The sequence below is a fragment of the Ranitomeya imitator genome, chromosome 7, assembly GCF_032444005.1.
Source record: "Ranitomeya imitator isolate aRanImi1 chromosome 7, aRanImi1.pri, whole genome shotgun sequence".
Taxonomy (NCBI): Eukaryota; Metazoa; Chordata; class Amphibia; order Anura; family Dendrobatidae; genus Ranitomeya; species Ranitomeya imitator.
This window is the reverse complement of record NC_091288.1, coordinates 57,732,673-57,754,655: the sequence shown is the minus strand read 5'-3', so window position 1 is coordinate 57,754,655 and position 21,983 is coordinate 57,732,673. Positions and strand designations below refer to the sequence as shown.

Below are 21,983 nucleotides of genomic sequence, written 5' to 3'. Positions count from 1 at the left end.
AGTACCGCAAGCGAGAAATCCTGGCATGGTCAGTGCAGGTGTCCCAGGGAAACTGGGGCCCTTCCTGCTTCCAAAAAGATCTCGGAAGTAGTGGAAGAGGGGTTATGGAAATTGGTACCATGGAACAACAGAGTATGCACTGCGATGCTCTTGGATCTCAAGGCCGAACCATGAACTCGAGTACATTGGCGTTCAGTTTGGACACCACCTGACCTACATCTGGAGTACTCCAGTTAAGGCAGATCTGATGGAAGACTTCCGGGTGACGTTCCCACTCACTTGAGGAGAAACCCTGACGGCTGAATATGTCTGCCGCCCAGTGTTCTACTCCAGGGATATGTACTGCCGAGATCACCGAATGAAAGATCTCGGCCCATCAGAGAGTGTGAGGTACCTCGCACATGGTGCTTGACAGTGGGTACCTGCTAGATGATTGACGTATGGCACAGCCGTGGCATTATCCAATTGAAGACGGATGGGGTGACCCGCCTGAAGGCAGTGGACCTGCTGTAGGATTAGCCGTACCATTCGGATCCCCAGAGCAATGATCGGGAGAAGACTGGCATTGGTAGTCACTAATAACTATTGGACCAGGAGAAGGCCCTGGATGAGGAAGGAGCTCAGAGACTACCCCTTTGAAAACCTGATCAACTTGCTGAAAACGAGCGGAGCGAAGGAAACTGCTTCCATTGTCGTCACCATTTTTCCTCAGAACCGTCCTAGCGAATCGAATAAACTGAGGGGGATGAGTGATCAAGTGCGCGAGCTCCCTATTGAAGGACCACAACCATGACACGAGAGAAAATTACCATCGTTCTTGTGAAGGATCATCCTCAAAAAGGATCTGCTGGGCTGGAAATGAGGAAAACTTGTCTAAGTTTAGCTGCCAGCCCAGGTGAGAGGGTATTGCAAGTGTTATAGACAACTCAGCGTAGTCCTGAAAGAGCTGCTAGAAAGTCGACCAAATAGGGCAGGACGACCATGCTTCTAGGGTGCAAGAGGAACATGACAACCGCCATGACCCTTGCGAATACTCTGGGTGCGGTAGCCAGGTTAAAGGGCAAGGTCGTGACTTGAAAATGCTGCTCGCGAATGGAAAGGCGAAGGGATTATTGTAGAGGGGAAAAATAGGAATGTGAGAGTGAGCATCCCAATATCGAATGATGCCAAAAACTCCACCTTTTTCTGTTGAAGTATTGGCTGAGCGGAGGAACTCCATCTGAAAAAGGAGGACCTTGTCAGAGGTTGTTAAAAGTTTGAGGTTCAGGATTGGTCTTACTTTTCATTCCTCCTTTTTGGAACCAAGATCCCTTAGATCTAGACTGTCCTGGACAGGTCTGTAGGAAACATACGATCCTTTGTTAGTCTCCCGCTCAGAAGATTTGATTGGACAGCTGTACTGTCTTCGGGAAAAGGTTACTTGTGTGAATCGAAGTAGTTAAGGTCTCCGACCAGGAGACTATTGCTCAAGCAACTCATGCGGCGGCTAAGGAAGGGTAGAGTGGTGAACTCGAAGCCGCAAGACGGAACGAACCAGATTTGCTATCCGACCGTCTGTAGTATTTTAACTGATGATACATCGGGCAGAGATACTGGTAGGTATACAACAAGAAATTCTACCCGGGTAGTCTGCCAAGTGGCAGAATGCAGGGCTGCATCCAGCAGGTCAGGAAAAAAAAAAACGTATCTTGCCATCGTCGTGCAGAGTAGACTATTAGGAACCCTCGATCTACCATCCTCTTAACAGGGAAGTGGAGAGGAATCGTCTGCCTTCTTGCATCATCCACTAAATAGTGGTGATGCAAAGGGGGTGCTCGGACGCCAAAAAGGGGTGCCTCTATACATCCCCAGAGTTGAGGTCCCCGGGTGGACAGGGCAGGTTGTTTGGCGTTAGGCCTGGATGCAGAAGAGGATACATGGAGGCGACACTCCATGTGCTCGTCTGTTGATGGCTTTAAAAGGGCCCGTCAGGTATGGCATCCCACATAGAGGCTTCTGTCCAGTGAATTGCTCGTCAATTTGGTTGATGATATAAATAGGCGAGTCCATCCTTTTTTGAGGCTCTGGCAATCCAAGGCAATATTCGATCCATATTCAGAGCCTTGTTCTCAGCAAATCATTGGGGAGAGATCAGGAAATGAAACTTCCGATTTCTAGATGCCTGTACGTTTCTAGACTACTTGCGGCCCCTGCTAGCCGACGGCTCCCATGTAGGAGAGGGACCATGTATATCGGTCCTGTGAGCACTCCGAGCCACAGAGGGTTCGCAGAGGGATTCAATGTCTTAGTCAGAGAAACCATGGATTGCGGTTAGTGACTAGGTCCACTGAGGGGGACTAGGTACTCTGGGATAAACTGGGATCAGCGGCGGAGGGCTCCTGAGCTCATTTAGGGTGACCGGCTTCTGATTGATCATGTACCCTTAAGACCAGGGAATACTGGTCTTGTGCCTTTAAGAGGAGGGCATACTGTTCATGTGCCTTTAAGAACCAGGGCCTACTGGTCATGTGCGTAAGACCAGGGAATACTGGCCATGTGCCTTTAAGTCCAGGACATACAGGTCATGTGCCTTTATGACCAGGGCATGCTGGTCATGTGCCTTTAAGACCAGGGAATACTGGTCAGGTACTTCTTTACCTGGGTACTGATGTAGAGTCGTTGTGCCATTTTAATGCAAAAACCGTTGCCACTGTGAGAGCCGGCCGGGTGGACCAAGATGGTCACCGGGAGTTGCAGAGGTGGTAAAATCTCGCAGAGTAGCACCAATTTGGGGGGCGCAAGCACAGACAAGATGTGGGCGGAGCCTCGAGACTTCCATGAATAGGCCGAAGCCAGGGTCTAAATTTCTGCAGCCAGCGGACGGTAGAAGTGAGGGGCATTGTAGTGGCCGAGAAAATTGAGCGTTCCCGTGGCAGGCGAGAAGCACCAGAAAAGCAGGCAGAGCCGCCTTAGCGTGCCATAGTGCAGGAGCAGCTTCCGGGAGAGACCGGTGCCCTTGAAGGGACCCGTCGCCCCTAAGAATCAGCCCAGGCCTGGCATCCCACGTCACAGGAGAGCATACGGAGAGGCGACACTCTCCGTGCTCGCCTGTTGATGGTTCGGGGATATCAGAATCTTGAAAGGATCCGTCGCCCCATTCGTCTGCAGCCTACACATCGTCTGAAGCCAGAGGCTAAATTTTTACAGCTGGCCAGAGCGTTACCTCAGGGAGGTGGGCCACATGGGAAGTGGCTGAGGCTGCCTGTCAGCATGTGAATTTCCCACTGCAGAGGCCCACCGCTGACTGGATCCACTCACCATGGGTGCGCATCCCGGCATGGAGCCGCTGCGATGACTGGGTTTCAGCGCCGAGGAAAGCACGTGCACTCTACTGCAGGTCTGGTATTGCAGCATGGACGGTGCCAGGATAAAGGTGTAAGCCTCAATTGACCATCCCTTTGTTAGGGAGGTAGAGAAGAACCGTCTGCCTCCTTGTGCCATCCGCTTTTACATTGGTGGGACAGTGGGGGCCGCTCGGATGTCATAGAGAGTGGCCTCTGTACATCCACAGAGTTCAGTCCCCGGGTGGACAGGGCCAGTTGTCCGGCATTAGGCCTGGCTCCCAGGAGAGGATATATGGAGGCGACACTCCATGTGCTCGTCCGTTCAGATTGCGGGGAGATCGGTGCCCTTGAAGGGAGCCGTCGCCCCTAAGAATCAGCCCAGGCTTGGCATCCCACGTCGCAGGAAAGGATACGGAGAGGTGACACTCTCCGTGCTCGCCTGTTGATGGTTTGGGGAGATCGGAACCTTGAAAGGATCCGTCGCCCCATTCGTCCGTGGAAAAAATAAAATCTAAAATCAAAAATGTAAAAGGTAAAAATAAAATAAAAAGTTTTGGGTCTGAATAGCAGACCTGTCCGTGTGCCTCCTACGGACACCAAGTAAGAACTGGTTAGCTGAGAGCCAGCAGGAGGGTGTATACTGCAGGGGAGGAGAGAACTTTCTTTGTATCACTTAGTGTCAGCATCCTAGTGGCAGCAGCCGACACCCACGGTCTGTGTCCCCCAATGAGGCGAAGGAGAAAATACGATAGATGGCACATTTTAGCATTCCATTTAATGGAGATTTTAGGTATTTAACCTGTACTGACCCAGTATTTATTACCTATCCAGAGTTATTAGCTAGGACACTCCTTTATATATAAACAGATCTGGATTCTATGTAACTGGTGGCATCACGAAGCTGGGCATACAGTGTGTAAGAAATAAGTGCATCAGAGCTGTGGTCATATTGAATACTTTACCCATATGTTGCTGGTGAGTGGACTCGCTCAGGCGACTAGCCTCCATCTGTTTCTCTTGTTGATCCTGTAGCTCTTGTACATAGTGTTCCTCTATCAGGTCAGAGAGATCTTCTTGAGGATTCAGATTTCCTGCGTGGTGTAATTGTTCGCTATGCTGTTTACATTCCTCCAATACAATATTTTCTTTTGTATGAACTTCCTCGACCAGACAAATACCGTTTTTAAGCAGTTCTTGGTGTGTACATGTGTCTTGGGGGGCAGTCTGCAGCAGAGGTTTGTTACTTCCAGCAGATGCAAAGTATCGGTTGGTTTGTTTCTTCCAATCTGGATTTTCTTGCATATAAAGATCATTCATTTTCTGGATTTCGAGGAGATGCTGTTGTTGTAACTCCAGTATTTGCTTTGTGCATTCTTCTTGAATTTGTTCTAATTGCTTGGAATGTTGTTCTTGTTTCTGTAAGGAGTTCTGTAATAGCTCCTCACCAATACGTTTCAGCTCTTGCGAATGCTGATTGACCAGGAGATCCAATTCCTGAGAATGTTGGTCTCGCTGCTTCTCCCACTCATCCTTTTCCAGGATATGACGCTCTTGTATTTCTTCAATTTCCTTGTCATGTTTCTCTTGTAGTTGCTTTACGGCTTTAGAATGTTCATCCTGAAGTTGTATAGTTTCTTTATTCAATCTGTTCAGAATTTCTGACTGCTCTTCGGTCTGCTTCTCCCACTCATCTTTCTCCTGGAGATGATTATTCTCAAGATTTTCACATTGCACTTGAAGCTGCAACATTTTCTTTGTATGTTCTTCTTGCTGCTTTCCCCACTCTTGTTTTTCCAGGGCAAGAAGATCCTGAAGTTCATTTATCTTCTTTGAATGACCATCCTGTAAGTGCAGTATCTCATCTGAGTGCTTTTTCTGAAGCTGATCAGTTTCATGTGAACGTAGCTCAATCATCTTTGACAACTCCTTTAGTTTTTCAAGCTCCTGGAAATCCAGGATTTCTAAATCCTTCTGATCTCGTAGTTTTGATTCTTCCATTGCACGTCTCTCAGAAAGAGACTCAATTTGTCTTGCAAGTTCTTCATTTTGCTTCAACGCAGTTGAAAGTTCATTCTGAATCTGTTCAATCTCTTCCAACTGTTTGAAGTTCATTTCTTTCAATTCTGTCCTCCCTTTAGGATTTTGTTCTTCCAAATGTAACATCTCCTTTCTACACAGGTCACTTCCCTCCAAAGAAACTTTGAGTTGTTGGTTAAGTCCATCTTGCTTTATTTCCCACTGTTTTCTTTCCTCTAGATGCAAATTTAGCATTTCTTCTTTCTCCAGAATATGTAGTTCCTGCAAGTTTGACAACTTAACTAAACTTTTCTCTTCCATTAATCCAAGTTCCTCTGACTTTCTCTCAAATTCCACTTTCTGCTCATCACACATCTTCTGCATAGACTCGAGCTCTTTTTTGCATCTTCCTTCCAATTCGAAGCATTGGGTTGTGTGATTTTCCTTTAGAAGCTCAGTCTCTTTCAAGTGTTCCTGTTGCTGACGTGAGATTTCCTTTGATAGCTCCTCTCGTAAACTCTCCAGTGCCTGTCTATGCACTTCACGCAAATGCTCTACTTCAAACTGACTCTTGCTCTGAAGGATTGCTAGGTCTTGTGCCCACTTGTTATTCAGCTGATCACGAAGCTGGACCAAGGCATTCTCCTTCTCTTTCAGTAGGTTCGACTGACTTAGTTCAAGGTGTGCGGTGTGCAGGTTGTTCAGACTTAGACGCATGGCCTCCATTTCTATATTATGTGCAGACTGCAAAGAGAGAATACTGAATAAATAAATTTGAAAAAACACAAAAAAACAAAACACACATACACACAAAAACCATCACCATAGGTTAACGGATCAAAAAGATTATGTCCCCATAGAACAAACTTCACTTGACACAAATGAAGTATATGTCCCTTGTTAATACTTTAAGTGATAATTTATCCAGGGTACATTGCCCATGGTACTTCATTTTAAAAGACAAAAACAAGACTCAATTTGATCATAGTGACCAGGGTCAGTGAGGAAAACCGGCTTAGTACAAATAGCCTAAACCGGACCGAAAATAAATTACTGTGAACTTGGCCTAAAACTGCTAAATCTCCCCCAATGTGACTGAGGAAGCACTGGATCAATTAGGGGGACATGATTTGTACTTGATCAGGGTTAACAAGTTAGATTTCAGTGGAACAATATGAAAAAAAAAAAAAAACCTCCTATATAATGTCTAGCAGTAGCATACCTGGGTCTGTGCCATCTCTATACTATGCGCTTTTTCTAGCTGTTGCACAAGTTCCTCCAATTTCTGTTTCTCCGTTTTCAGGTCAGAACACACCTTTTGCAGATCTCCTTCATAACTGGATTGCAGAAGGGTAATTTGGCTTTCATGCGCCTGCAGTGGACAATGTTATTGAAGATTTAGTTTAGCTAAAAAGAAATTGGAGCGTCCTGATTGCTATTTGGCAGCAATTACCTGATTCAGTGAGGCAATCTGCTCCCTCCAGCTCTCTCCAGAAACATCCATCCTTTTTTCAAATTCTGCATTCAGACGATTAACCTGAAGAGCATTGGGATGCAAAGTTTCAGTATATATACAAAAGCAAACAACATTTGCATCATATCCAGGAACAGCAAGTCTGTCATGTGTCTGCAGATCATGCCCATTTGAGGACTGACCAGCAATATCAGACACAACCCAAAGTGAACTGTTAAACTGGTTGTCCGCTACTGGACAACCCCTTCTTAAAGGGAATCTGTCATCAAGTTTTTACTACCTCATCTGAGAGCAGAATGATGCAAGGAGCCGAGACCCTGATGCCAGCGTTGCATCGCTTAATGTGTTGCTTGCTTCAGTTTAGATAAAATTCCTGTTTTATCTGCTGCAGATGTAGCAGTTCTCTGAATGCTGAGCTCTCTATAACCCCACCAACATCATTGATTGGCAGCTTTCTGTCTATGTGCACTATACACAGAAGTTGCCAATCAGTGGTGTGGGCAGGGTTATACAGCTCATGAGTATGAAGGATTACATGGCAGCAGGTTTACTAGACCTCTAGTTATAAAAAAAAAAAAAAAAAAAAAAAATTATATCAATCACTACTTTATCAGCAGAAAATTATCTAACTTAAAACAAGCAGCCCAGTGAGTGACATCACTGGAATCAGGATCTCTGCCCTTACATCATGCCGCGCTCAGGATTAGGTGGCACACCTCGATGAACTCATTGCTTTGAAATGTCGCGTGCGCCTCACCCTATCCTACTGAAGGCTTGTGGGGCTAGGAATGCTGCAGCTCATGAATTTGATACGAAGGGGTTTCTATGCCCCGATCCCGCCCCCTTTTTCAGAGATAGACGAAAGTGCTGCGAGAAAGTGAAAAGTCACTACATTTTAGTGAAGCTTCACAATACAAGAAAATGTTAAGGCTTTTCAAAAGCTTTTTACTCCAGAATTCTGGCACAAAAGCTTTAATGACTGGCACCCCATGTCTGTGGTTTCAGAGTCCATGACTGGAGTACATTTCTGTCTGACACATGCAGCAAACTCTGCCTCACAATTGGTATACAGAACGCTAGCCTTCATGACTTGGCTGCTAAGTTTCTAAAATATAGAAATGACTTCATCACAAGCACATTGTAACATTATTCTACCAACCTCTTGTTGCAGCTTGTTTTCTAGCTGCTCCTTCTCTCGCCTTAGTAAGCTCACTTCTTCACGCAGGTTCTCCTCCCTCTGATAGAACTCGGTCTCCTTCGCTCTTATTACGTCTTCTAGTAGCTGTTGCTCTACACCTTTGGAGTTTAGTTTATTATCAAATTCTTGACGTTCAGACTCCCGGGCCATTTCTATATTCTGCAAATTCTGGTCAAGGTTATGATTGCGGACCTCTAAATTTTTACACAACTCAACTGTGTTTTCCAGCTCTTTTTCTATTTCGGACAACCTATTTTCTAACTTCATTTTCTCTTCTGTAAGGAGTGATATATAGTCCTCCTTCATAGATTTTTGCTCTTGGACCTCTCTCAGAAGTTGTTCTTGATCGGTTATCCGGTTTCTTAGATCATCCCTCTCAGACTTTATTTCCTCTACCATTCTCAGCTGTTCTTCAGAGAACTCCTTCTTAAATACTTTTTCCATTTCGAGTTTAGCATCTGCAAGCTCGGCCGTCACGTCTCTCCACTTCTGTAAAGCTTCAGCCAGAGCATCAGAGCTATTCTGTAACTGTTGTTCTTTATCCTGAAGCCTCTTCATTAAGGATGAGCATTTGTGACTCAAATCTTCTACCAGCTCAGGGCTATGCTCAGCATTTTCACTAGGCTTAGTATTGCTGGAAAGATAGATAGCAAAGGACTCTGGGTCTAGAATGGTTCCCAAGGTAACACCACCTGCTAGGACACCAGTAATGGGCATTGGAGAAGAAAGTAAATTAATATTTCCTCCCATGGTAGAGTTCAAACTTTGTTCCAGTATAAAGTCACTATCAAGCTCAAACTTACTGTGTTCACTCAAGTCTTCTTGGCCATTGTTCAGATCAAACATCTGGTTTGGGATCAAGTATTTGTCCAGTGAAGTCAACGCTGGTGCAGCAACTTCTTCTGCTTGGTCAAGCTCGTCTGCCTTTGAATCCTCAAGTTCTTTTCTGGCTTTAACCTTGCTCAGGTTTTTCTTAAGGTCTTCTAACTCATGTCTAAAATAATCAACTCTAGTATCTTGACCGGTTTTCTTTAGATTAAATATCTCTTGGGAATAGTCTTCCGATTCCTGAAGTTTCCACGTACTGAACGACTGTTGGTTTAGGTTAGAATTTTCTTCTTCAAGGCTCCGTAACTTCAGATCATGCATCATAAGGTCTCTCTCATGCTGCAGTTTTATGTCTTCACTGCCTCCAGCTTCTAATCTCAAATTATTTTTAAGGTCACGGATCTCTTGGTTCAGACGGTCTTTATCATGCTTCTCTTGAGCTACAATCTCCTCTGCTTGCTGCAATTTCAGAGCAAGATCTGCTACCATGTCATTGTGCTTTTGTTCCCAGGAAGATCTTTCCATTTCGAATGCCAGCATTTGTTCTTTAATCTTTGTGTGTAAACTTTCTCGAAGAGTTTCTGATTCTGCAAGTCTTTCTTTTAGCTCTACAACAAGAGTAGCTAGAGTGGCTGTGTCCATTTCATTGGTTTTATTTGTGGAATCTCCACCACTGGTCAATAAGGATTCTGTTTGAATGGAAATCTCATGTTTAGGCTGCGTCATTTCTGGTTTTCTGCTAAAAAGTTCTTGTTGCAAAAGGGAAACAGAATTTTCAGACTTTTCCAGCTTTTCTTGTAAGTACTCAAGTCTTGACTGTTGCTCCTGCATCAAACGATCACGCTTTTCCATTTGATTCTCATTTTCTTTAGTTTTCTGGAGGAAAAGAAAATAGTCATCAAATGACATGTAAAGGGTCACTACCAGCAAATGCGATATTAATGATAACAGTGGCAGTTTGTGCCTGACTAAAGAGGAACTTTCACCTTCTGAGAAGCTTCCAACTCCCTTTCCAGTACTTGTGCCTGTTGGTCTAATTGACTCATGCGCTTTGCCTGGTTCATGAAGCTTCTCTGGAGTAGAGACAACTGTAGCTCAGCTTCATATAGCTCGGTTTTTCCTGGACTTTCACCTTTTAAAACTTTACTTGCCTAAAAAAAAAAAAAAAAAAACACCATCAATGATAACATATTAGCAAGCATTAATTATATTACATATACAAAGCAAAACCATCAAGTTTCAGGCCAACTAAGGATTTTTTTGTCTTGATTGTTCTAGGGACTTTTTTTTTTTTACAGTTTGTAGAATTTGATACAAGAAATAGATTTTGCATTAAAATGGAACGTCATTAGTGAACCATATTGGGCACCATGTCTAAAGAGAACCCATCAGAAAAAAAATGCTATTAACCTGCAGCTGTAGCATTATTAAGCCTGCAGCTAAAGCATCATTAACCTGCTTGGCACCTGCACTTAGCCGAACGCTGCCGGAAGAAAAACAGGATTTTTGGTTGGTTACCGTAAAATTTGATTCTCGGAGCCTCCATTGGGGGACACAGGAACCATGGGTGTATGCTGCTGCCACTAGGAGGCTGACACTATGCAAATAAAAAAGTTAATTTCTCTTCTGCAGTGTACACCTCACCGACTGGCATTATGAACTTCAGTTACTGAGAAAGCAGTAAGAAAAACAACAAGGTTGAAACATAACCACAAACATGAGGACTGTAAACGTGAGAACAGTCATAGAACAGAAACTGAGAAACATTGGGAGGGTGCTGTCCCTCCCAATGTTTCTCAGTTTCTGTTGTTCTATGACTGTCCCCCAATGGAGGCTCCAAGAAACAGATTTTATGGTAAGCAACCAAAAATCCTGTTTTCTTTATCGCCTCTCATTGGGGGACACAGGAACCATGGGACATCCCAAAGCAGTCCCTGTGGTGGGAAAAGGACTTCCATCAGGTCAGAGGACTCACCACTGCCGCCTGCAAGATCCTTCTGCCTAGGCTGGCGTCCGCCGAAGCGAAGGAATGGACCTTGTAAAATTTGGCGAACGTGTGGATGGAAGACCAGGTTGCCGCTTTGCAAAGCTGTAGGGCGGAAGCCCTGAGGTGCACCGCCTAGGAGGCGCTGACTGCCCGGGTAGAGTGAGCCTTTACCCCAGGAGGGGGCACTCTGTTCTTGACCCGGTAAGCCTCCAAAATTGCCGTTCTGATCCAGCGAGCAATAGTCTCCTTGGAAGCCGGCAGGCCTCTACGCGTGCTATCAGGAATGACGAAAAGAGAATCCGTCTTCTGGAAAGCGGCCGTTCTAGCCAGGTCAGATCCTCACTGCCCTGACGAGGTCCAGCTTGTTCAACGATCGCTCCAGAGGATTAGTCGGAGCTGGACAAAAAGGTAGAACGATGTCCTCGTTGAGGTGGAAACCACCTTAGGAAGGAAGGCGGAGGCCTGAGGACCACCTTGTCCTGGTGGATAACCAAGGAGGTCGGCAAGAAAGGGCCGCCAACTCGGAAAAGCGGCGGATAGAAGTGATGGCCACAAGAAAGGCCACCGTCCAAGATAGGGAGGTTTCAATGTCAGTTCTGAGAGGCTCAAAAAGGGGGAACCCCTCAGAACATCCAGCACAAGATTTAAATCCCATGAATCTACAGGGGCCCTGTACGGAGGAACAGCATGGGCTAGTCATTTGAAGGAAGGTTTTAACCTGTGGCCGAGAAGCTAAAGTCTTCTGAAAAAGGATGGAAAGCGCAGAAACCTGGCCCTTGAGGGAACTAAGAGCAAGGCCCAAATCCAGTCCTGCCTGAAGGAAGGCCAAGATGGAAGGCAGGGAAAAGGACAGATGAAACGCGGTTGGACTCGCACCAACGGAAGTCAGCCTTCCAAGTACGATAGTAGATCCTGGAAGATGAAGGCTTCCGAGCCTGGATCATGGTGAGAATCACCCGGTCCAAAAGGCCGGATGCTCTTAGAACTGCGGTCTCAACAACCACGTCGTTAAACGGAGCGACCGAGAACTCGGGTGGCAGATCGGACCCTGAGACAGCAGGTTGGGCCTGTCTGGAAGGCGCCAGGAGGCGCCCGCGAGAAGATTGACGATCTCCGCAAACCAAGCTCTCCTGGGCGATCAGAATGACCTGCACCCCTTCGGCTTTGATCTTTTTCAACAGCTTGGGAAGCAAGGGAAGGGGTGGGAACAGATAGGCATGAACTGCGACCAAGGAATGGCCAGAGCGTCGACACCCACTGCAAGAGGATCGCGAGACCTGAGGAAGTCGGCGGCTCAGTTGTCCACGCCGGGGATATGCACCGCGGATATCACCGGAACCGTTGCCTCTGCCCAGAGGAGGATCTTGGATACCTCGGCCAGGGCCAAGGAGCTCCGAGTCCCCCCCTGATGGTTGACATATGCCACAGCCGTTGCGTTGTCCGTCTGGATTCGGATAGGTAGGCCCCTGAGAATCCTTTCCCAGTGACGGAGGAATAGGAAGATGGCCCGAATCTCGAGGACATTGATCGGCAGAGATGACTCCTGCGCCGACCAACGGCCTTGAACAGTCAGGTGGCGAAACACCGCACCCCAGCCGAGCAGTCTGGCGTCCGTCGTCACCACTTGCCAGTGAACTGGAAGGAAGGACCTGCCCTGGGAGATGAGAGGTGACGTCAGCCACCAGTTGAGAGACCGTTTGACTCGGGGAGAGAGTCGTATCGGACGATTCAGGGAGAAGAGACTTGTCCCACTGAGACAGGATGGCTTGCTGATGAGGTTGCGAGTGCAATTGGGCAAAGGGAATCACATCCAATGTTGCTACCCATCCTCCCTAGAACCTTCATGGCCGATCGGAAGGAGGGAAACCGAGGACCCTGGAGCAAGCGGTGGTCCTGACGAAGGATGAATCTCTTGTCTTCGGGAAGGAAGACTTTGGTTTGACGGGTGTTGAAGAGCATGCCCAGAAAAACGGATGCGCTGAGAAGGAATAAGGCAGGACTTCTTCCGGTTGACCAGCCACCCGAAGCGGGCTAGGGTGTCGAGAATGATGGACAGGCTTTCATGAGCCTGAGAAAAGGATGGAGCCTTGATGAGGATGTCGTCGAGGTATGGAAACAGAACCAGGCCTCTGACCCTCAAGATGGCTATCAGCGCCGCCATCATCTTCGTGAAAACCCTGGGAGCGGTTGCAAGACCGAACGGCAGGGCGATGAACTGAAAATGGTCTTGGAGCACCGCAAAGCGCAGGAATCGGTGATGTCCTGGGAATATATCGGGACATGGAGGTAGGCGTCCTGAATATCTATGGAACACAAATTCCTGAGCCTCCATGGAAGCAATTACTGAACGAAGGGATTCCATCCTGAAGTGGCTCAGACGAACTCTCTTGTTCATCAATTTGAGATCCATAATGGGACGAACCCTGCCGTCTTTTCGGTACCACAAAGATTTGAATAGTAGCCTGTGAACCGTTCTTTTTCTGGGACGGGAACGATCACCCCGGCTTTGAGGAGAGACGATGGCTGCGAAGAAACCCGGGACAAGAGCGGGGTCTTTTGGACTTCGGGATTGGAAGAAACGATCCGGTAGTCGTAAAACGAATTCTATTTTGTAACTCGAGGATACAACTTCCCTGACCCATGCGTCCTCTACTGAGGAGATCCAGACGTCCCTAAAGAAGAGGAGACGGCCGCCCAGCCTGGGAAGTGGGCTGGGGTCTTGCAGAGAGTCAGGCCGAGGTGGATCTTCCAGTCCTGGACCTGGAGATCTACCCTGGGACTAGCGAGAATGCCAGGAAGGAGTGGGCCTAAAGGATACTGTCTTCTTCTCTTGGCGTGCCTGTGGCCTTTGTTGCTGCTGGGAAAAGGAGTTTGACACCGCAAAGCGAAGAAAGGGCCGAAAGGACCAAAATTGCAGTCTAGGAGGAGGGCTGCGAGGTTTAGCCTGGGGAAGAAGAGAACTTGTACCCCCCGTGGCGTCCTTAATGATTTAGTCCAGCTTAGAACCAAAGAGACATGAGCTTTGAAAAGGCAGGCTGGTAAGGGACTTTTTGGAAGATGGGCTCAAGGCCTGGCAGGCGGACCTAACGATCTGGCGGATGGCAATGGCATTGCTGGACGCCTGAGCCGCACAAGACGCGGCATCCAGAGAAGCGGAGACCAGGTATTCACCCGCGTGAGAAACTTGGTTGGCAAGCTCCGCCAGCTGTCCGGGTGGAGCCCCGTCCAGGATGCCTCGACGGAGTTGTTTGGCCCATTTGGATATGGATTTTGAAACCCAAGTGGAAGCAAAATCTGGGCATAGAGTCGTTGCAGCCACTTCAAAGGCTGACTTCGCAAAGGATTCTATGACTATCGTTCGAATCCTTCAGAGATGCTCCGCCGGACAGTGGAAGCACCGTGTTACATAGTAACATAGTTAGTAAGGCCGAAAAAAGACATTTGTCCATCCAGTTCAGCCTATATTCCATCATAATAAATCCCCAGATCTACGTCCTTCTACAGAACCTAATTGTATGATACAATATTGTTCTGCTCCAGGAAGACATCCAGGCCTCTCTTGAACCCCTCGACTGAGTTCGCCATCACCAACTCCTCAGGCAAGCAATTCCAGATTCTCACTGCCCTAACAGTAAAGAATCCTCTTCTATGTTGGTGGAAAAACCTTCTCTCCTCCAGACGCAAAGAATGGCCCCTTGTGCCCGTCACCTTCCTTGGTATAAACAGATCCTCAGCGAGATATTTGTATTGTCCCCTTATATACTTATACATGGTTATTAGATCGCCCCTCAGTCGTCTTTTTTCTAGACTAAATAATCCTAATTTCGCTAATCTGGGTATTGTAGTTCTCCCATCCCCTTTATTAATTTTGTTGCCCTCCTTTGTACTCTCTCTAGTTCCATTATATCCTTCCTGAGCACCGGTGCCCAAAACTGGACACAGTACTCCATGTGCGGTCTAACTAGGGATTTGTACAGAGGCAGTATAATGCTCTCATCATGTGTATCCAGACCTCTTTTAATGCACCCCATGATCCTGTTTGCCTTGGCAGCTGCTCCTGGCACTGGCTGCTCCAGGTAAGTTTATCATTAACTAGGATCCCCAAGTCCTTCTCCCTGTCAGATTTACCCAGTGGTTTCCCGTTCAGTGTGTAATGGTGATATTGATTCCTTCTTCCCATGTGTATAACCTTACATTTATCATTGTTAAACCTCATCTGCCACCTTTCAGCCCAAGTTTCCAACTTATCCAGATCCATCTGTAGCAGAATACTATCTTCTCTTGTATTAACTGCTTTACATAGTTTTGTATCATCTGCAAATATCGATATTTTACTGTGTAAACCTTCTACCAGATCATTAATGAATATGTTGAAGAGAACAGGTCCCAATACCGACCCCTGCGGTACCCCACTGGTCACAGCGACCCAGTTAGAGACTATACCATTTATAACCACCCTCTGCTTTCTATCACTAAGCCAGTTACTAACCCATTTACACACATTTTCCCCCAGACCAAGCATTCTCATTTTGTGTACCAACCTCTTGTGCGGCACGGTATCAAACGCTTTGGAAAAATCGAGATATACCACGTCCAATGACTCACCGTGGTCCAGCCTATAGCTTACCTCTTCATAAAAACTGATTAGATTGGTTTGACAGGAGCGATTTCTCATAAACCCATGCTGATATGGAGTTAAACAGTTATTCTCTGAGATAATCCAGAATAACATCCCTCAGAAACCCTTCAAATATTTTACCAACAATAGAGGTTAGACTTACTGGCCTATAATTTCCAGGTTCACTTTTAGAGCCCTTTTTGAATATTGGCACCACATTTGCTATGCGCCAATCCTGCGGAACAGACCCTGTCGCTATAGAGTCCCTAAAAATAAGAAATAATGGTTTATCTATTACATTACTTAGTTCTCTTAGTACTCGTGGGTGTATGCCATCCGGACCCGGAGATTTATCTATTTTAATCTTATTTAGCCGGTTTCGCACCTCTTCTTGGGTTAGATTGGTGACCCTTAATATAGGGTTTTCATTGTTTCTTGGGATTTCACCTAGCATTTCATTTTCCACCGTGAATACCGTGGAGAAGAAGGTGTTTAATATGTTAGCTTTTTCCTCGTCATCTACAACCATTCTTTCCTCACTATTTTTTAAGGGGCCTACATTTTCAGTTTTTATTCTTTTACTATTGATATAGTTGAAGAACAGTTTGGGATTAGTTTTACTCTCCTTAGCAATGTGCTTCTCTGTTTCCTTTTTGGCAGCTTTAATTAGTTTTTTAGATAAAGTATTTTTCTCCCTATAGTTTTTTAGAGCTTCAATGGTGCCATCCTGCTTTAGTAGTGCAAATGCTTTCTTTTTACTGTTAATTGCCTGTCTTACTTCTTTGTTTAGCCACATTGGGTTTTTCCTATTTCTAGTCCTTTGTGTTCTAGTGTTGGTGCACAGCCTGGAAACTGGGGGATCCACCGAGGGAGAGACCGTCCAATTGGAGAAAAAGGATATAAAACACCAAGGCATTTTCCCCTTTGAAAACGTCTGGTCGGATTCTCTATTTCTCTGTTCATAATCTCCTCGAATTCAGGAGGAGGAGCGAAAAACTTGGAAGGTGGTTTAGCCTGTCTAAACGAAACCGCCTGATCTGCGGGTTCCGTAGAGGAGTCCTTGATGCCACAGGTTTGATTTATCGCTCCGATGACATTCTGAACCATATCCCTCATGGTAGAGATTTGGCTAGAATCCAGCTCCAAAATATCCTCTGAGGGCGCATAAGAACACCTCGCCTGAATCAGGGGAGGAGGACCGGGAGGAAGCCAACCACAGAGGAGAACCGTGTGGCGAAATGGAGCGAGAAGAGGACTCACACCGGCGTTCCTGTCTGGACCTTTTGCGGCTTATAATGGAGGGCTCGGACGGAGGCTCCTGCGACCCGCTGGCAACTACGGGAGCCTGCGGGGGGGGGGGGGGGGGGGAAGGAAAAAAAAAAAAAAAAAAAAAAAAAAAAAAAAAAAAAAAAAAAAAAAAAAAAAAAAAAAAAAAAAATCGATGGAGCAGAGACACCAGAGTTTGAGACACCCGAGTTAGATCCGCTACCGATTGTGACAGAGAGGAAGCCCAGCCTTGGGTAGGGGTATCACTCTCAAGCGGAGCAGCCGGGGGATCCTGGGCGGTGGGCACGATCGGGTTGCTGCAGGCCTGACAGAGTGGAGAGGACTGACCTGAGGGAACTTTGCAGTTACAAGATAAACATGCAAAGTATTTGACTAAGGCAGATGAAGAAGAGGAAGAAGTAGAAGGACAAGAGCGGCCTACCTTAGAGGAAGACATATTGAAGGGTTCCTGAAGAAAATGCCAGAGGGGTAGGGGACAGGCGGGCAGAGGGGAGTGTCAGTCTGCAGTGCAGAGCTACTCACGGCAGACGAAAAAGGATTCTAGGTGGAGGAAGCTGTCCGGCTTGCGGGATGGACCTCTGGTGAGAAGTAGTCCTTTAGGCAGGAAAGTGGTATGAGCTCCTGCCGCAATCCGAAAAGCGAGAACCGTTCCAGATGGTGACCGCTGAGATGTGGCGCCAAACGGCAGTACAGAGTGGAGAGAACTTGTGCGCTCAGGAGTCCCAAGATGGCGCCGGTGGCCGGAGAAAAGGTGGTGACCACTGTGAAAGATTGTCAGGCGGGAGAAAAGCCTGCCCAATGAAGGACGGAAGTGGGCGGAGTCACAGCACTGGAAGTAGGCCCGGGCAGAAGCCAGGGCCTAAATTAGAGGCCCGCGACCGCCGGTGCAAGACCGTGGCGCCGGAGCAGTGCACCACAGGTAGGAAGCGGCGCAGCGGCCTGCCAAGGCCGCTGCGCTGGAACAAATGGCAGGGCAACTACTGAGAGCGGCCGGAACCGCGCGGTCGCAAGAAGGGGTGCGGTGGCCTGTAAAGGCCGCCGCGCCAGAACAGGAGGCAGAGCAGCCGCAGCCACGGAAGCGGCGCGGCAGACAGAAAGAAGCGCGGCCGCCACGCGACAAAGCGATCCCGGCCCGTGTGGCTGAAAAAGGCCCCTACATCTGCTTGCAGCTGCCCGCATGCAATGGGCGACGTCCAGTGAGGTCCCTCAATAAAGCACCCCCTTTGAAGATATGGGATGGCATGGAATGGGGAAAATACTCACCTTGAACATCCCACTTCCTTACTAACCTGAAGAGGAATGAGACGTCCAGGGAGCTGTAATGGACGTCCTCATCTCCGCAACCGACAGGCTCTGGTGGGCGAGTGGGTGGGGGACAGAGGCAGGACCGGACTTCTCAGCACGCTTGTGTGCTAGGATCTTGGTCCTGCTGAGGGAATTGTGAGGATATGGGGTGGCAGTACACGCCGTACTCATAGTCTGTATTGTGGGATTACAGGTGTGACTGTTCACCCTGTATCCCTCCGGAAAACGACGCACGACCTCCTACTGACACTAAGCTAAACTGGAGAGTATAATGCCAGTCAGTGGGGTGTACACTGCAGAGGACGAGCTAACTTTTTTTGTGCATAGTGTCAGGAGCATACACCCATGGTTCCGGTGTCCCCCAATGAGAGGCAATAGAGAAATGAACTTTATTCCCCCGGCACCATTCCGGTTTCAGTCACGGTGGTGGTACTGGCACAAGCTCAGTCACCTCCCTGAACCAGTGCTGGTGTTGCCCCTGTGATTGAAACAACAATGCTGCCAGAGGAATAAAGTTCATTTTCTCCCGACAGCGTTCAGCTAAGTGCAGGTGCAGAGTAAGTTAATACTGCTATAGCTGCAGAATAACCCCATATCTGCAGGTTAATAGCATTTCTTTTTGGGGGACACGTTCCCTTTAAAGAGCAAATGTTAAAGTTTCAATGCTGCAGCAGCTCTCATCTAGAAGAGCGTAGTGATGGACACCTCCTTATTTCCAGTTAGAAAACTGCATTTAAAAAAAAAAAAAAAAAAAACAACCTCAAGAGATGCTAGTCTGTACACCTCCACTCTGATCAAGCATGGCTCGTCACCTGTTAAGTTACTTAAAGCACCACTTCCATGTGTTGGTGCTGAAAATTTGCACGATGCTTGTGGAGGGAAAAGCTGCAGACACCAGAAAATACAACACCTGTAGTGCTTTGGAAACAGACAGGTAGACGTAGAAGACGCGCAATTATTGCAAACTCACATTTTGCAGCTGATTTTGAATGGCGTGAATCCTATTGGACAGGCTTAGAGTCTCGTCTTCTACTTCCTTCCCACTCAGAGCTTTCTGCTCGTTACTCGATTGGGTTATGCCATCATCCCAATCACTGACAGTCCACTGCTTTGGCTTAAAAAAAAAAAAAAAAAATAATAAATAATACAGAATTTAAACATTGATGGCATATAGATGTTTAAACGTCAAAGGTAATTTTGTGCATGAAAAATTTATAATTTTGCAAGCACTCGTCTGTACTTAGCCTTCTAGCACTACTCCAGTGGTTTTTATCGCAGCGCTGGAGTAGTGCTACTAACTGAAATTCCCGTGCGATAGTATTAGGGTCTCTGCACATGTTGTGTTTTTTTTGTCAAAAAAACCTGAAGGGTTTCCTGATGTTAGCAAAATGAATGAGAATCCTGAAGTCTCATGCACATGTTGCTTATTTTTACCTTGCAGATTTGGAGCAAGTTTAAATTTGCATGTTAACTCAACTTTTTTGCTGCAGATTTTGCTGATACTAATGAATGGGGGGTGGGAGATCTGCACCAAATACACATGTAAAACATGCAGTTAAAAAAAAAAGAAAGTTTAACGCTGCGTTTTTTCCTGCTAAGAGATGCAGAAATCCCTGCACCAAATACCTAATGTGTGCCTTATACTTACCCTTACGAGCTACCATCCTCATTTCTTAACAGCACAGCTCCGCTCGATCCTCTGCAGGTTGTGACCTGCTGGATCGCTTCAGTGTTTGCTCGGTGAGCCAGAAATCACAACTCAATGTAAGTCCATGAGGCCAGAACAAGGATCTCCGACTCACAGAGCTTGTGACCGTTACCTCTGACTTCTGGTCAGTCAGAAGCTGCAGTCACAAGATGGCGACACGGGACAGGAGCAGCATCGATAACAGCTGAAGACAGTGACTGGTGAGTGTAATACTAGCGTCAGGGAACTTTAGATTGGTGGCAGAACTCTAATGAAGAAATAAAAACCACACACAAACGCTGGAGTAGTGGTTCAAATGAGGATCCATCAGTGAGATCGATATGATGTGAGAGTTTGTAACTTATCTGTCTTTTTCTGGACTCCTCTAAACTGATATACGATCACAGACCACATCAAAGTTGAATGTGCAGAGAAAGAAATAGCCTCTTAAAATCCAGACAGTGCAAGAAATTTTAACTAAACACAATTGCAAAAATGATTTCTAGCCCCATATACATGTATTTAAAGTGAAAAATTACTTCTGATGTGACATCTTCAGTCTCCAGCACTGGATCAGTTTTTGCATATTCTACTTCACCCAACGTGTCCTCCTTCGAAACGTCATTGGTGTGTACAGCTTTATTCCTCCTCTTCTGCTGCTTTTTCTGCACCTTGGAGCTTTCCCCTTTTGTTTTGCGCTGTCTGAAGTGAGCAAGCTGCAAAGGAACGTAAAGGACAGGTAGAGCGAAAGGTAAGTGAGGAAAAGGCAACACGGCCACAAAACGGTCATGGTTTTCATATAAAGGGTAAACGGGTGCAAAAAAACACCGGGCACTGTCCTCAGTCTTCAGAGTGACATTGCCCATCATCAGCACTTGTCATTCAAGGAGGTCTAGTGAGAAATCCTCAACGCCTGAACAGAAGATAAAAATCACATAACGTAACTGAAAAGCCTCCCTACATGTCAGGCATAAGAAGATTGCGATGAATTAGGGATTTAGGTGAACACCGGCCTCAATAATACACCAGCATGGCTACCGTAGTAGAAATCACACAAGAGCTTGGAAATAAAGTAGGGGGTGCTTTAGAAATCATTAAAAAAAAAAAAATTATATATATCTCACACACACACACTGAGAAAGGCTCAGTGTGAGCCAAAATGTCACAGTGATGGTCCATTAGATAGAAGTTCCTCTATTTTTCACTTTGAATGCTGTGATGCCTCCTTTTTTTTTTTTTTTTAATCTCTACATAAGGTTTTGTACATACCGTATTTTTCGGACTATAAGACGCACCGGAACATAAGACACACCCCAAATTTGGGGTGAAAATTGCAGAAAAAAAGATTTTTTATAAAATGGGGGTCCGTCTTATTGTCCGAATTTACAGTATCTTACCTGAGGGCTGGCGGTGGCAGAGCAGGGTCACAGGAGGCAAGGTGTCGGCTATATACTTTTTGTGCTGTTTCAATTTTTCCGAGAGCTATAGATATGATATAATATACTAGATGGTGGCCACTCAGTACATAACACAGGCCACGCAGTATATAGCAATGTGGGCACCATATCCCTGTTAAAAAAAAAAATAAAATAGTTATATACTCACCATTCTGTGGCCCCCGGGTCCAGCCCATCATCATCATCATCATCATATGTTTTTACTATTGATGCTGCATAGGCAGCATCAATAGTAAAAAATTGGTCACACTTAAAGGGACTCTGTCACCTGAATTTGGCGGGACTGGTTTTGGGTCATATGGGCGGAGTTTTCAGGTGTTTGATTCACCCTTTCCTTACCCGCTGGCTGCATGCTGGCTGCAATATTGGATTGAAGTTCATTCTCTGTCCTCCATAGTACACGCCTGCGCAAAGCAATCTTGCCTTGTGCAGGCGTGTACTATGGAGGACAGAGAATGGACTTCAATCCAATATTGCAGCCAGCATGCAGCCAGCGGGTAAGGGTGAATCAAACACCCGAAAACTCCGCCCATATGACCCAAAACCAGTCCCACCAAATTCAGGTGACAGGTTCCCTTTAAAGGGAAATGGCAGCGTTAACGAACTGCTAAAACGCTATGTGGGCACTGACTGGATGGGAGTAGGGAGGAGGCAATTCGCGGCCGGACTGTGCCTGTCGCTGATTGGTCGCGGCTGGCTGGGCGCGACCAATCAGCGACCCGTGATTTCCGTGACAGAGAAACAGACAAGCAAACAGAAGTGGACCTTAGACAAATATATATATATCTCTCCCCCCCCCCCCC

At 46.5% G+C, this 21,983-nt stretch overlaps 1 protein-coding gene across 4 annotated transcripts in view; it reads right to left on the bottom strand.

The window, feature by feature from the left end:
* PCNT (pericentrin) overlaps positions 1-21,983 on the bottom strand; it is a 159,775-nt gene that overhangs the window by 135,594 nt on the left and 2,198 nt on the right. For all 4 annotated transcript variants that reach the window (XM_069733270.1, XM_069733273.1, XM_069733271.1 and 1 more), the window contains exons 2-8: positions 20,263-20,439; positions 19,007-19,150; positions 9,826-9,990; positions 7,973-9,715; positions 6,793-6,876; positions 6,562-6,711; positions 4,286-6,083 (exon numbers count right to left, since the gene is read on the bottom strand). In XM_069733270.1, coding sequence (XP_069589371.1) covers positions 4,286-6,083; positions 6,562-6,711; positions 6,793-6,876; positions 7,973-9,715; positions 9,826-9,990; positions 19,007-19,150; positions 20,263-20,439 — 4,261 coding nt within the window. The remainder of the gene's footprint in view (positions 1-4,285; positions 6,084-6,561; positions 6,712-6,792; positions 6,877-7,972; positions 9,716-9,825; positions 9,991-19,006; positions 19,151-20,262; positions 20,440-21,983) is intronic.